A 14957-nucleotide genomic window follows, 5' to 3' on the forward strand; every position below is an offset into this window, starting at 1 on the left:
CTGAATGAATAAAATTTTTAGAAAAAAATAAGTTGGTCAGAGAAAGATAAATACCATGTGATCTCACTCACATGTGGAATTTAAAAAAGAAGGGGGAAAAGGAAGGGGGGGAAGAAAAAGGAAGGGGGGGAAGTAAAAAGGAGAGGGAAACAAGAGCCTCTTAACAATAGAGAACAAACTGAGGGTTGATGGAGGAATTTGAACAGGGAATGGGCTAGATGGGTGGTGGGTATTAAGGAGGGCAATTGTTATGACAAGCACTGGGTGTCATATTAAGTGAGGAATCATTGAATTCTACTCCAGAAACCAATTATTATTCCACTGTATGTCAACTACCTAAAATTTAAATTAAAAAAAAAAAAAAAAAGGAAAAGGAAATCAATCAAATGGTTATCTTTGAATCAGGAATAATAATGCAAACAAAAACCAAAAAAAATTTTATTAAAAAAATTTTTTTTTTTTGTAAAGAGCCTATAGTGATTGTATTTCAGAACATATAAAGTACATGGGGCAAACACTGAAAACATCCATTAAAATTCTAAAATACAGGGATCCCTGGGTGGCGCAGCGGTTTAGCGCCTGCCTTTGGCCCGGGGCATGATCCTGGAGACCGGGATCGAATCCCACGTCGGGCTCCCGGTGCATGGAGCCTGCTTCTCCCTCTGCCTATGTCTCTGCTTCTCTCTCTCTCTGTGTGACTATCATAAATAAATAAAAATTTTTTAAAAAATTTAAAAAAAATAAAAATAAAAATAAAAATAAAAAATAAAATTCTAAAATACACATAAATGCTAACATCTTTACTGAGTGATATTTCTGACCTAGAATCTGTTTAAATATATGCTCTTTAGAATCAAGGAGACCTAACAAACAAGGAAGAGATGGGCCACTGATTTTGCCCTTGTGTCTTTAAAGAGAATTTTCTCTCAAACATTTAAAATTCTTAGTAATCAAATGGGCCTACTGCAAGTGATTCTACAAAATTTTCTGTTTTAAAAGGACAAAAGTCAGGATGCCTGGCTCAGTGGCCAACTCTTAATTTCAGTTCAGGTCAGGATCTCAGGGTCCTGGGATCAAGCCCCTTATCTGGCTCTGTACTCAGCCGGGAGTCTGCTCCCATTCCCTCTGCCCCTCCACCTAGGTGTGCACACTCCTTCTCTCCTTTTCTCTTGGATAAATAAATCTTAAAAAGTAAAGTAAAAAGTAAAGTAAAGTAAAAAGTAAAGTAAAGTAAAGTAAAATAAAATAAAATAAAATAAAATAAAATAAAATAAAATAAAATAAAACGACATAAGTTATTCCCTAGGAAATATCTCAAAGTACCAACTGCAATACAGATCCTATAGTGAGACTTTCATTTTTAAGGATGGAGATAAAAAGAAATTTGGGGCCTTAAACTTGAAATGGAATTTTCTGAATGATAAAAATTCTTGTGATTCCATGATGGACTGGAATTTTCTGATTTTTAAGAAGAACCAATTCTGGCAATTTGAATTACAAGTACAAAATAGATATCCTCGATTCTTTTGTAAATTTAAAAACTCCAATTTCTGTCATGTAGAAATTTGTAATTCTGTCAAGCTATGAATTTGTAAGGCTGGTATATTTAAAAAGGAGTCGGTTGGGATCCCTGGGTGGCGCAGCGGTTTGGCGCCTGCCTTTGGCCCAGGGCACGATCCTGGAGACCCGGGATCGAATCCCACGTCGGGCTCCCTGCATGGAGCCTGCTTCTCCCTCTGCCTGTGTCTCTGCCTCTCTGTCTCTCTCTCTCTGTGTGACTATCATGAATAAATAAATAAAATCTTTAAAAAAAAAAAAAAAAAAAAAAAAGGAGTCGGTTGTCTAGTGGATGAGCCATGTTTTGTATCTGACTTATCAATCACAGATGAGCTTTGAGGTCAACTACTCATTACTCACCAAACAGAAATCATTTTTTAAAATACTGCTTTTTCAGGGCACCTGGTTATTCTGTGCAGTCTGCTGAAGAATCTCTTTCCCGCCCCTGCCACCCCTACTCTCTCTCCACCCACATGTGTTCTCTCTCAAATAAATAAATCTTTATAAAATACACACACACACACACACACACACAATCTAAAAAAAAAAAATTCATTGCTAGCACTAGGCTAAGAGATTTTTTAAAAATGATTCTTGCTTTTAAATAAGAGATTCGGTTGAATTTAAGAATGAAAAAAAAAAAAAAAGAATGAAATGTCAGAGCTGAGACTCCACTAACAATCTCTTATCTTGTAAACAGAACAAAGAAAAGCCATTTATGAGAAAGTGCTGGAATAACTCTTCTAATAAGACTTTATTTTAATGTCTTATTCAAAAAAAAACTTTATAGGGTGCCTAGGTGGCTCAGTGGTTGAGCGTCTGCCTTCGGCTCCGGGCGTGATCCCGTGGTGCCAGGATAGACTCCCACATCGGGCTCCCTGCATGGGGCCTGCTTCTCCCTCTGCCTCTGTCTCTGCCTCTCTCTGTGTGTCTCTCATGAATAAATAAGTAACATCTTTTAAAAAAATAAATTAAAAAAAAAAACTTTATATAGGTAAAGAGTCTCTAAGGATCTGAAGTAGTTTTTCGAATTATATATTATATATAATATAATAATATATATTATATATATTAATTATATATATTAATATAATATATATATATTTATATATATATAAATTTGAGAATTTGAGCTGTTCAGTGAAGATCCCTTAGAAATACCAAGGCTGGGATCCCTGGGTGGCGCAGCGGTTTGGTGCCTGCCTTTGTCCCAGGGCGCGATCCTGGAGACCGAGGATCGAATCCCACGTCGGGCTCCCGGTGCATGGAGCCTGCTTCTCCCTCTGCCTATGTCTCTGCCTCTCTCTCTGTCTCTCTGTGTGACTATCATAAATAAATAAAAATTAAAAAAAAAAAAAAAAAAAAAAAAGAAATACCAAGGCTAATACATAATAAACTCAACTGATGGGACGCCTGGGTGGCTCAGTGGTTGAGCGCCTGCCTTTGGCTCAGGGTGTGATCCCGGTATCGAGTCCCACATCAGGCACCCTGCATAGAGCCTGCTTCTCTCTCTGCCTATGTCTCTGCCTCTCTCTCTCTCTTTCATGCATAAATAAAATCTTTCAAAAAAAAAAAAAAAAAACCTCAACTGATCAAAATGCGTTTTAAAGTACTAATATACACAAAGTTAATAAATCTTATTAAGCTAGGCTATGGTTAAATCACAGCAAAAAAATTTTAAAGGTTTGGTTTTAAAAAGTTATCTTGAACTATCCAAGAGTTCATTTTCATTTTTCAAGTTTACAATTCTTAGCATTCCTGACCTCTAGCAATTAATGGGTCTTCTGAAACAGAACTATAATTGACACAGTATGTTTGGTAGGTGCCCTAAACTCATTTTCCAAAAATAGCATGGGACGGAAGATCTCTCACAAAACATTATTCTTTTGGTATTTTCAACAGAAAACTGCATAATTTTATGAACCTCTATGTCTAAGTATCAAGCTAAATTTTAGATGTGCTGCTAAACCCAATAACTAGGAAACCAAATAAACAGCCATTTTGTTAAAGTCTCAAATAAATTTCACATTGTTAATATACAACACACCTAAGCATAATCACAATTTTGAGTTAGAATAAGTAGAGCTAAGCAAAATACTATATTCCAAGTCTTACCATATTTGATGCGTTCATATGTTGTATCAGCTTAGAATCAGGAACTATAACTTGTGGTGCAGCAGCTATTATAGAAAAAAACAAAAAGCACAAGTGCAAACAAGGAACCATGAGGCTGTTTCAAAATACTAAGAATGCTATACAATGATGAGAACTTTTTTTCCTGTTTTCTACATCCAAATGCATCCACCCATTTGATACCTAAGAATGTTATAAATTTCTATGGTAAATAACAGCTGTGATATACCCATATTATACTTAAAAATATCAATTTAAAAAAAGATTTGTGTAACAATACCTAAGGATACAAAGAAATTTGGATGCATGAAGTAGTGAGATACCTAAAACCTATACATATACAGCTCTGTACGTTCTTAAACTGGAAAATTTCAAACAAAATTTAATTGTATCTTGCTAACTCAATATTGTTTAATACTACTGTTAGAATGAGTTAGTAACCCATTAAGAATGAGCTCAAAGAAACTATTAACTAGGTTTTTTTTTTTTACATCTACATAGCCTTCTTCTCCCATTTGACAGCTGTCAAAATCTTGTTACTTCCAACAACTTTTTAAAAAATATAAATCAGAAATAATGGCTGTTAAAAAAAGAGAGAGAGAAGAAACAATGGCAATGTTACGTAAATATAAAAGGAATTAGATGTTTGATTCCGCAAATTTCAGAGAATAAACAGATAATCCCATTATCCTAATATTCTCTGAGTGAAGAAAATCAAATTTTAATTTATGATGACCTAAAATCCTAGTGCCAAGGCCTGAAGGCAATAGGAGGAACAGTCATCAAAACAGATGAAAAAGGATAAAATTATTTAATGCAGGTATAGAATAAAATCAAATGTTAAAGGTCTTATTTGGTATAAACAGTAAAACAATCCAAACAGACATTTCTACCATACATTACTTACTATGTATCACTATCAATTTTAAGTCTTATATATTCTCAGCCACTCTCAAATAAGGCAAATGGGTAGTAATTAAACTTTTCATTTACCTTCATTCTCCTCTCCAATAATAAGATTTACAAAATGCAAATGCTTGGAAAGCTTCATGACCAAACAGGTTTGTGATGACAGAAAATACTTGTTACATGTAATAGGCCAACCTTCCTGGCCTTCTCAGGGCCCAAATTTCCCTTAGTATTAAAATGTTGGGAGAACTATTTCACAAAGCCTTTTGTAAAGCTTCAATGAAACAAATTTACAGATTTACTTGCATAGTACAAAGAAGTATGGACACAGTCTATATTTGGTTTTTTTCTTACCTTTAAACCAAGTAATATAAATTATGATACACACACACTCTTCACTTAAGTCTAATTCAGCCAATTTATACTTACACAAAGTATTAAAGAACTGAAATTTCAGACTGCCATACTTACAAAAATCCCCCAGTGCTTAAGATGTATTTATAAAAAACAAACTTAAATGTCTTTGATCAATTTTACAAAGAAAGTGGTAACAATTTTACCATATGAAATAATGAAATCCTTAGTAAATAAATCTTTAATAGGTCTGACTTATTTAGGGAAATCTACCGTTTTATAGCCTTCTCGAAAGAAAGTATTAATACACTTTTAAGAATATCATCGTAGGCTCTCAGTTAACTACTTGTTTATAATTTCTACAATATAAAATCCACGTTTTATACAAAATTTGTATGTAAATATACATACATACACTATCCCCTCAGTCAATAAAAAGGAAAAACCTACAGCTATTTCTCTTCTTTGAAAATGACAAATTTCATTTCCACGTTGTAAGTAGAAAAATATATCCAGTCTCACCTTGCTGTGATGCAGGAATAAGGACCTGCTGAGTCTGCGCTTGCTGAGGTACCGTTTGCTGTGGTTGAGTTTGCTGATGGTGGTGGTGGTGGTGATGTTGCTGTTGCTGGGGTTGATGCTGCTGTTGAACTTGCAATAAAAGCTGCTGCTCTTCTGAATGAAATCCATCTACTGCCCTAGATTGCATTAGTTTATTCTCCCACAACTAAGGCAAAGAAAAGTAATGTTAGTGAAGGTAACTTCAGACATGTGGATAAACATATTTTATTAGTCTGTTCATAAAATTCTTCCATTTTCAAAACCAATACAACCACAAAATAAACCAATCTCTAATTTTTACACAAGTCTATACAATAATGAAAAATAACTTTTAAAGTATCAAATTTCTTTTTTGCTATCTTGGAGTACTGAAGAATTTTGTTTCTTTTTTTTTTTTTTTTAAGATTTTTTATTTATTTCTTCATGAGAGACACAGAGAGAGAGAGGCAGAGACACAGGCAGAGGGAGGAGAAGCAGGCTCCATGCGGGGAGCCCGATGTGGGACTCGATCCTGGATCTCCAGGATTACGCCCCGGGCCGAAGGCAGGCGCTAAACCGCCGAGCCACCGAGGTTGCCTAGAATTTTGTTTCTTTTTATGTCTTCAAACTCTCTACGGTAATTCCAGGCAGAGTTTCACATAAGCAATTTTTTAATCATCAGGGTACCCTTTTTTAACATCAAAATAATTACTATTTTCATGGAAATCTCCCTTTAATGAAATATCTAACTTTTAAGCTATATAGCAAAACATAAATTCATGTTTCCTTGATTTGAACAATGAGAAACATCATAGAGGCAATCCTCAAGTTAGAAAAGCCTAACTTTGTCTGATCCTACACAAGTTAAAAAACCAACAATGCCTAACGCTTTTAGAGGCATTCTCAACCCTCCACACCTTTTGAAATTCCCCTCCATCCTCCATCATGACAAGGAATAACAATCCTTTTCTGCTTTGCCACTTCTATTTTCTCCTCTCACCCTAGGACACAGCAATTATGATGGGGAAATAAATCAGACATGGGCAAAGGAAGACAGAAAATAAAATATTTATGACTACTGCATTCCTCTCCCTCACACATTTCCTCTCTAACCAGATTTAAGTCTTCATTGTGGAAAACCTTAACCCTTCTAAGAAATTGCCCAAGAAAGAAAACTATTCTTTAAATATACAAATGAAATTTAATTCAGTTATTTTGGGGCACCTGGGTGGCTCAGCTGGTTAAGTGGTCGACTCAGTTTTGGCTCAGGTCATGAACTCATGGTCCTGCAGGGAGTCTGCTGGTCCCCCCTCTCCTCCTTCCTCCTCACCTTCATCCCCGCTCCCGCGCTCCCTGCTCTTGAGCACAGTCACAGGCTCGCTCTCTCTCAAGTAAATAAAATATTTTAAAAATAATATATCAATCATTTTGTATACCAGCACCTAACACCTACATACACTGTTTTCCCCCCTAGGATATACTCTTGGAATATTACCTAACACACCTGAGGTTTCTATCAGAGCCTCCCTTTACTATGCTCACAACGCTTTACGAGTGTCTCCTTGACGCTTCCAACTATTCTAGAAATTCTGTATTTGTAAGTACATGCTAGTAACAATTCTAGCAAATCTCTCTATTGGCTTGCTGAAAAAGTAAACTAAAGGTCAGTCTCCCAAAGCAACCATTCCCTTAAGCAGGTTCAGTACTTAGACTTGCCTAAAGACTATTTTTAATAGAGACAGCATAACAATATCTATCTCATGGGTTGTGAAGACTCAGTAACATATTTACATAAAACATCAGAATCTAGCATAAACTCAGTGACCAATGCATGCTGATTTTCATTATTATGGTGGTGGTGCAATTAATTGTGTAATAAAGCATTACACTGGAAGTTAGGAACACAGTACTGGTTTGAAAACTATTCAAGCTTTGTGGACAAATTATGTAGCTTTCTTGGGCATTTTCCTCTTCTAAAAAAACAGAACAAGTTGAATTATTTCTAAAATCGCTTCCAGCTAAGAAATCTAAGTCTCTAAAAAATCTCAAATTAAAAATAGCTACAATTCTTCTTGGAGTAACAAGGAATTATTTCCTGGGAGCCCAATTTGTATCTGGTTCATCTCTGTTAAGTGAGCATCTAGCATAGCACACAGGAGACAAAATGGACTCTCACACACTGAATAAAATACATTCAAACTAACATCAAAGGCTATACAAAGGCTCCCAAACAGTCTGCACTCACCCAAAACTTTTTTTCCCCCTTTACATGCACCTTTTTTCTTTGTATATTTTTGTGTTGGAGTTCAATTTGCCAATATATAGTATAACACCCAGTGCTCATCCCATCAAGTGCCCCCCCCTCAGTGCCCATCACCCAGTCACCCCATCCCCCCGTCCACCTCCCTTTCCACTACCCCTTGTTCGTTTCCCAGAGTTAGGAGTCTCTCATGTTCTGTCACCCTCCCTGATATTTCCCACTCATCATCTCTCCTTTCTCACCCAAAACTTCTACACTTCTTTTTGTCTGTTCTAAAACAAAACAAAACCTAGCCTCTGGTAAGCCAAAACTCAAAGTACCATTGATTAATGCTTTAAGAAACCGTTGTTTAAGCCATGACTTTTCAAATTTAAAGCTTCATGTGTATCACCCCCAATTGGTCTATCCACTGCACTCTGATCCAGTCACATCATTTTAATGAAGCTTCCATTGTAGTGGCAAGTATTAATGATTATATATTAAGTGCTAAGAACTGGGTACCACTACTCACCTAGCCTCCCAAATAAACGGCCTATAAGTCAGAATCCACTTCAACACCCATCATTATTGTCACTATCCCTTCCAAAGCATTGTTCCAATCTATCCTTACTGAGCTCCCCACATCAAGTCATAAATTCTACAAATAATTACTGAGATACCCTATATACTAGACACTGTTAGAGACATTGAGAACAGTGAACAAACCTGACAAAAACACTTTTCGTCACAGGGCCTACATTCTAGTGAAAAATTGCTCTTCCAATCTGTCCTCTATGTCTGTGGTTCTCAAAATATGGTCTCAGGGCAAACAGCATCAGGATCACCGGAGCACTTGTTAGGCATACTAATTCTCAGGCCCCAAGCCAGACCTACTGACTCAGCAACTCTAGGGATGGAGCCAAAAATCTGTTTTAATAACCTGTCCAGGTCACTTTAATGTACGCTATTAAAGTCTAAACCAATGTTTTTCAAAGTGCATGCTGCAAACCATTAGTGGCTTGTGAAAAGTCAATTTAATTTTTTTTTCTTTTTGGTAAATGTTAAAAAGAAAATGTGAGATTATGCTTCTATCAAGTCAGACTCTCTGGAGCAGAAGTCCAAAAATCTGCATTTTAACTAGCACCCCAGAGAAATCTTTCTCACGTTAAAGATCATGGTCCTTAATATAGAATGTTACCTCCCTAACTGCTACAGTAACTTGCATTCTACTTTCCCAATAGTGTCAAAGTACTTGCAATTCCCTGAATATGGCATACATATTTCGTATCTAAATCTTAGTAAACTTAAATAAAAATTAAAAAAAAAAAAAAGGGGGGGGGGGGGAGATCCCTGGGTGGCACAGCGGTTTGGCGCCTGCCTTTGGCCCAGGGCGTGATCCTGGAGACCGGGGATCGAATCGCACGTCGGGCTCCCGGTGCATGGAGCCTGCTTCTCCCTCTGCCTGTGTCTCTGCCTCTCTGTCTCTCTGTGTGACTATCATAAATAAATAAAAATTTAAAAATAAATAAATAAATCTTAGTAAACTATTCCCTCTGACTAGTAGTCTTCCCTCACGATTCCCTACACAATGCAAATGTCAAAGTCACATAGCCTCTAAGAAATCACTCACTGCCTCCATACCCTAGAAATATTTCTATTGTACTTTTCACACTAAGTCTATCTTCTCTACTCAAGTATGGACTTTTTCAAGGCAGAGACTATGCCTTAATTCAGGAGCTAACAAAATGACTAACAATTTATCAGTATTTAGTACCAATTCCAAAGAAGAGAAGGGAAAACACACTGTTGATTTCTAGCATAAATGTTTCTCTGTGAGGATGCTACTGACATTTTGACCAGACAATTCATTATTATTCAGGGTAGTGCCACAGGAAGTGTACAGAAAATACAACATTCCTGGATGGAGCCTACTAAATGCCAAAGATGCCCACTTTAAGATAAGCAAACATAGGAGGAGGGCGGGGGGTGGGAGTGAATGGGTGACGGGCACTGGGGGTTATTCTGTATGTTAGTAAATTGAACACCAATAAAAAAATAAAAATAAAAATAAATAAAAAAAAAAAAAGATAAGCAAACATGGCCCTATACATTTCCAACTGCTGGGGGGTGGCGGTAGGGAGCAGAAGAGAAAGGGGTATTGGGAGTAGTCCACTGAGAATCCACATTTACCAAGTACCAAATACTGTCCTTAATAACGTGAAAAATACAAATAAAGTACTACACAAATACTAAGCATTAAACTTATATCAAAATAATATAAGGTTCAAATTCACTAAATGTTTTATTTACCAATCATTCTATTTTTTTGAATATCAGCTATTTAAAATAATGCAACACTGTTTTCGGCAACAGTTCGATCAATACCACTGACAACAATCAAGAATACTGAATTGTTACATATTTATTGATTTTGGTTAAGAAATAGCAGAACTCGGGGGCAGCCCAGGTGGCTCAGCGGTTTAGCACCGCCGTCAGCCCAGGGCCTGGTCCTGGAGACCCGGGATTGAGTCCTGCATCAGGCTCCCTGTGTGGAACCTGCTTCTCCCTCTGCCTTGTCTCTGCCTCTCTCTCTGTGTCTCACAAATAAATAAATAAAATCTTTAAAAAAGGAAAGAAAAAGAAAGAAATAGCAGAACTCAGCTAAAATCTTAAAAAAAAGAAAAAAAAAAGAAAGAAAAAGAAAGAAATAGCAGAACTCGGCACCTGTGTGGCTCAGTGATTGAGAGCCTGCCTTTGGCTCAGGGCATGATCCTAGGATCAAGTCCTGCATCAGGCTCCCTGAAGGGAGCCTTCTTCTCCTGCCTATGTCTCTGCCTCTCTCTCTGTGTCTCTCATGAATTAATAAATAAAATCTTAAAAAATAAATAAGCAAAAGGAAATGGCAGAACTCTTTATTTTTATAATACTATTTTCCCTCCAACACAGTAACTATTATTTCTGGCAATCCTACTTCATCAATCTTTGCCTGGTCTCTGATACTAGACATGGAGAAAATTCATTTTCTGTTCTCCAAATGACTCTAATGTACATCTATATATCATATTAACAAGATTAATACTGTATTCTTTCTGTGCATTTTGAGTACTTTACACATACAGACTCATTTTTACAAAATCCTATAACATCGACATTCTGCTGTTTACAGAAAATGAACCTGAAGAACAGTAAGTTAGGTAATTTATCCAAGACCACAAACTAATAGCAGGCAAAAGTGAGATACAATCCAGGCAGTCTGACTCCAGTATTCCAGTCAGGGAACCTGGACCCTGAGAGTGAAGACTGAATGTCCTTCAAATTCTGCACTCTAGGGATGCCGGGGTGGCCCAGTGGTTGAGCGCCTGCCAGGGCATGATTCTGGAGACCTGGGATTGACTCCCACATCAGGCTCCCTGCATGGAGTCTGCTTCCCTCTCTGCCTAGGTCTCTGCCTCTCTCTATGTGTCTCTCAAATAAGTAAAATATTAAAAAAAAAAAAAAAATTCTGCATGCTAGGCACCTCACTTGCCTCACCCTAATCCCAGCTTTGATCTAAACTTTAATCTCTACACTATATTGCTGCTACCACAGCAGGCCTAGTCACAACTCTGGTACCTTTCTTTTTACTGGTAAGTATTACGTATGTCATCTGGAGACAGAAGGCCTGGGTTCAAATATCTACCATTTGGTAAATGATCTTATCAAAGCATATTCCCCCTGAGTCTATTTTTTGATCTTTAAATTTGTGATTAAATCTACTATTTCCAGGGATCCCTGTGTGGCTCAGTGGTTTAGCGCCTGCCTTCGCCCAGGGCGTGATCCTGGAGTCCTGGGATCGAGTCCCACATTGGGCTCCCTGCATGGAGCCTGCTTCTCCCTCTCTCTGTCTCTCATGAATGAATGAATGAATGAATGAATGAACGAATGAATGAATGAAGATCTACTATTTCCTGGCAGTTTTCCAGGCTAGAAATTTGAAGGATTCTACTTTCACAAAACATCTAGCTCCTGAATAAAATACAAGAAAACTGCATTTCTGACTCCCTTGAAATGGGAGTTGAGGTACACAGAATATATTTTGAATAGTGGTTCTCAGTCAGGAATGATTTTGCCCCACACCAAGGGACACCTCGGCAAAGCATGGAGACATTTTTGGTTGTCAGAATGAGGGGAGCTACTGGCATCTAGTGGGCAGAGGCCAGGTATGCTGTTAACATTCTATAATGAACAGAACAGCTCTCTACAACAAAGAATTAACAAATGACAATAGTGCCAAGGCTGAGAAACCTGATCTAGAGACCAATAAACTGAGTTTCAGATTGGTCTCCAATTGGGGAAATTCCTCTCACATTATTTTATTGAGAAGAGAGACCATGTTTTCTATCTCCCATAGTATCTGCTGTTTAGATATGGGTAGGTCTGATAGTATAGAAATGAGGACAATTTTATCATTGACTTTGAAGAGGATTTCTAGACTGCCATTCCCACCTATAATCACTCACCAATCCAAAACACAATTTACATTCAAATACAGATTAAAGACTATTAAGACTATGTTTTATGTGTTTTTTCTATCTCCCATAGTTTATACATTAAGGAAGGCCCCATAGTGTTTCAAGGGATAACTTCAGAAAACTGGGTTGACTTTTTTTAATTGCCTCTCTTCCAGCATTATCTAGCTAAACTTCAAATTACATGCAGTCATTACTCATCTTAATTGATCATCTAATTCATCACTGTATCCTTCACAGCAGTGGGGAAGTTTTTGATAAAAGTTTGTGAAACAGCCAAAAAGAGGGATGGGACTAGAGCTAATGACAAAGTCCTTTGTAAACCGTAAAATACAAAATCAATGTTAGTTTCTGTTAGCAAGAATGTCTAAACCTGTGGAGTCTGATACAATATCTACCAGCCACACATGGTGATTTAAGTTGGAATTAATTATAATTAAAAATTCAGTTACTCAGTTCCATTAACTGTTTTTCAAGTGCTAAATAACCACATGTCGCCAGTGGCTACTATATTGAACAGCACAGATACAGAACATTTTTATCACCACAGATAGGGCACATTCTGGAAATTCTAAGGAGATCCTGAAAAAATTTACTACAGAGAATTAAAATAACACAAACTCAATTCAGTTTAAGTTTATTTTTAAATCCAGTTACAGGGGATCCCTGGGTGGTTCAGTTGGTTTAGCACCTGCCTTTGGCCCAGGGCGTGACCCTGGAGCTCCAGGGATCCAGTCCCGCATCAGGCTCCCTGCATGGAGTCTGCTTCTCCCTCCGCCTGTGTCCCTGCTTCTCTCTCTGTGTCTCTCATGAATAAATAAATAAAATCTTAAAAATAAATAAATAAATAAATAAATAAATAAATAAATAAATAGATCCAATTACAATCCACAATAGAAGAGTATGTCCCATTTGAAAAACAGCAAAGATATTAAACTACTTTGTTCTGTTAGATTCTGGAACCACGTTTATCATTAACTAATTATTAAATATTTACCGAATACCAGCCACATATGTGAGGCACTGTGATAGAAGTTAGGGATTCAAAGTTGAATAATTCACAATTTTTGTCATTAAATAAATCAATGTATAAAACATACATAATCTTCATATATTATATACTACATTATACATATCACACTAACAAATATTTGAAAAGTCAAATGTAATAAAAATAGGTAGATCTATTTAATTTTATTTTTTTAGATTTTTATTTATTTATTCACGAGAGAGAGAGAGAGAGAAAGAGAGAGAGAGAGGGAGGGGGGGCAGAGACACAGGCAGAGGGAGAACCAGGCTCCATGCAGGGAGTCGGATGCAGGACTTCATCTCGAGACTCCAGGATCACGCCCTGGGCGGAAGGCAGATGCTCAACTGCTGAGCCACCCAGGCGTCCCTGGAGCTGATTTTCTACATTTAAAAATGCTGCATCTTCCACATAAGGTCAAAGCACTTCTAGGACAATCATTGTATGAGTGTAACATGAACTGCAAAGTATTTGTTCCATATAACACAAAGGAATCTTATTCTCTCTTCTTATTCACATCCTGAGACACTTTATGCTGTTTGAGACGTTTATATTGCTATTCTTCCAACTCATGCCTCAAAAGTTGGCACTATTTCACTTGTATTTTTGGATGCCTACTCTTCACTTTTAATAACCATTACACTTCTCTCAAGGTAAATTAAAATTTCCTCAACTCACTTAAATATATTTTTCCTTCCTCAGACAGATTTTTCTTAACTTTACAGAAGTTATCCACAGATGTCTAAACACTCAAAGATAAATTTCATCACCATAATAAAGGTGAGGTTTACTTTATTTAAAATAAGTTGCTAAGCTGAAGCTTCCTTATCTCCATTGAAGAGATAAATTAATAACAAATGTTCTTAGCATGAACTGTGATTACATATTTGTACACAGTCCTCAAGGAACTCAATACTCAATTTCTAAGCCAGCAGTTCTAAAACTTAAGTCTCAGGATACTTTAGCACTTTCAAAAATTACTGAGGACCTTAAAGAGCTTTTCTGAAATTCTAAATAAATTGGAGTTTACTAATTCATTTAAAATAGCAAGCATCCATCACATGTTAACATAAATAACACAAACAGCCTAAAGGAAAAATAGCTGGATTCTATCTGCTCCTACATCCACCTTGCCATTTCGGTTGAAGTATATGAAGAAAATCTTTCTTCTCACAGCTAAGCAGTTGGGAAAAGAAAAAGTATTTTCAGTGATGGTTTCTTAAAAGTTAGCTACAATGTGGAATCTGAAACCAAACACCAATGAACTTTTTATACTCTGAGATTAAAATCCATTAATTGGGGGATCCCTGGGTGGCGCAGCGGTTTAGCGCCTGCCTTTGGCCCAGGGCGCGATCCTGGAGACCCGGGATCGAATCCCACGTCGGGCTCCCGGTGCATGGAGCCTGCTTCTCCCTCTGCCTATGTCTCTGCCTCTCTCTCTCTCTCTCTCTCTCTGTGACTATCATAAATAAACAAAATTTTAAAAATAAAAAAATAAAATAAAATAAAATAAAATCCATTAATTTATCTTCCACTTTGAAGGAATTTTTCAACATCCTGCCAATTTGGTCATTTGAAAAATATAAGTTCAGTGAATTATGCAGTATCCCAAGTATTAACACATTTCATTAAAGAGGATCAGATAATCCCATTTCTTAATATTAACAGTGATCTCATCTTGATCCTTCAG

The 14957-nt window shown here is 36.8% G+C and overlaps 1 protein-coding gene and 1 non-coding gene across 3 annotated transcripts in view; both read right to left on the minus strand.

The window, feature by feature from the left end:
• The window catches only part of GTF2A1 (general transcription factor IIA subunit 1), a 46874-nt gene that overhangs the window by 26045 nt on the left and 5872 nt on the right, over positions 1-14957 (minus strand). For both annotated transcript variants that reach the window (XM_072839578.1, XM_072839579.1), the window contains exons 3-4: positions 5476-5680; positions 3673-3737 (exon numbers count right to left, since the gene is read on the minus strand). In XM_072839578.1, coding sequence (XP_072695679.1) covers positions 3673-3737; positions 5476-5680 — 270 coding nt within the window. The remainder of the gene's footprint in view (positions 1-3672; positions 3738-5475; positions 5681-14957) is intronic.
• LOC140640788 (small nucleolar RNA SNORA79) lies at positions 4331-4475 on the minus strand. The gene has a single exon (XR_012037421.1). It is a non-coding gene; the product is annotated as a small nucleolar RNA SNORA79 (small nucleolar RNA).

Source organism: Canis lupus, chromosome 9, assembly GCF_048164855.1.
Source record: "Canis lupus baileyi chromosome 9, mCanLup2.hap1, whole genome shotgun sequence".
NCBI lineage: Eukaryota > Metazoa > Chordata > Mammalia > Carnivora > Canidae > Canis > Canis lupus.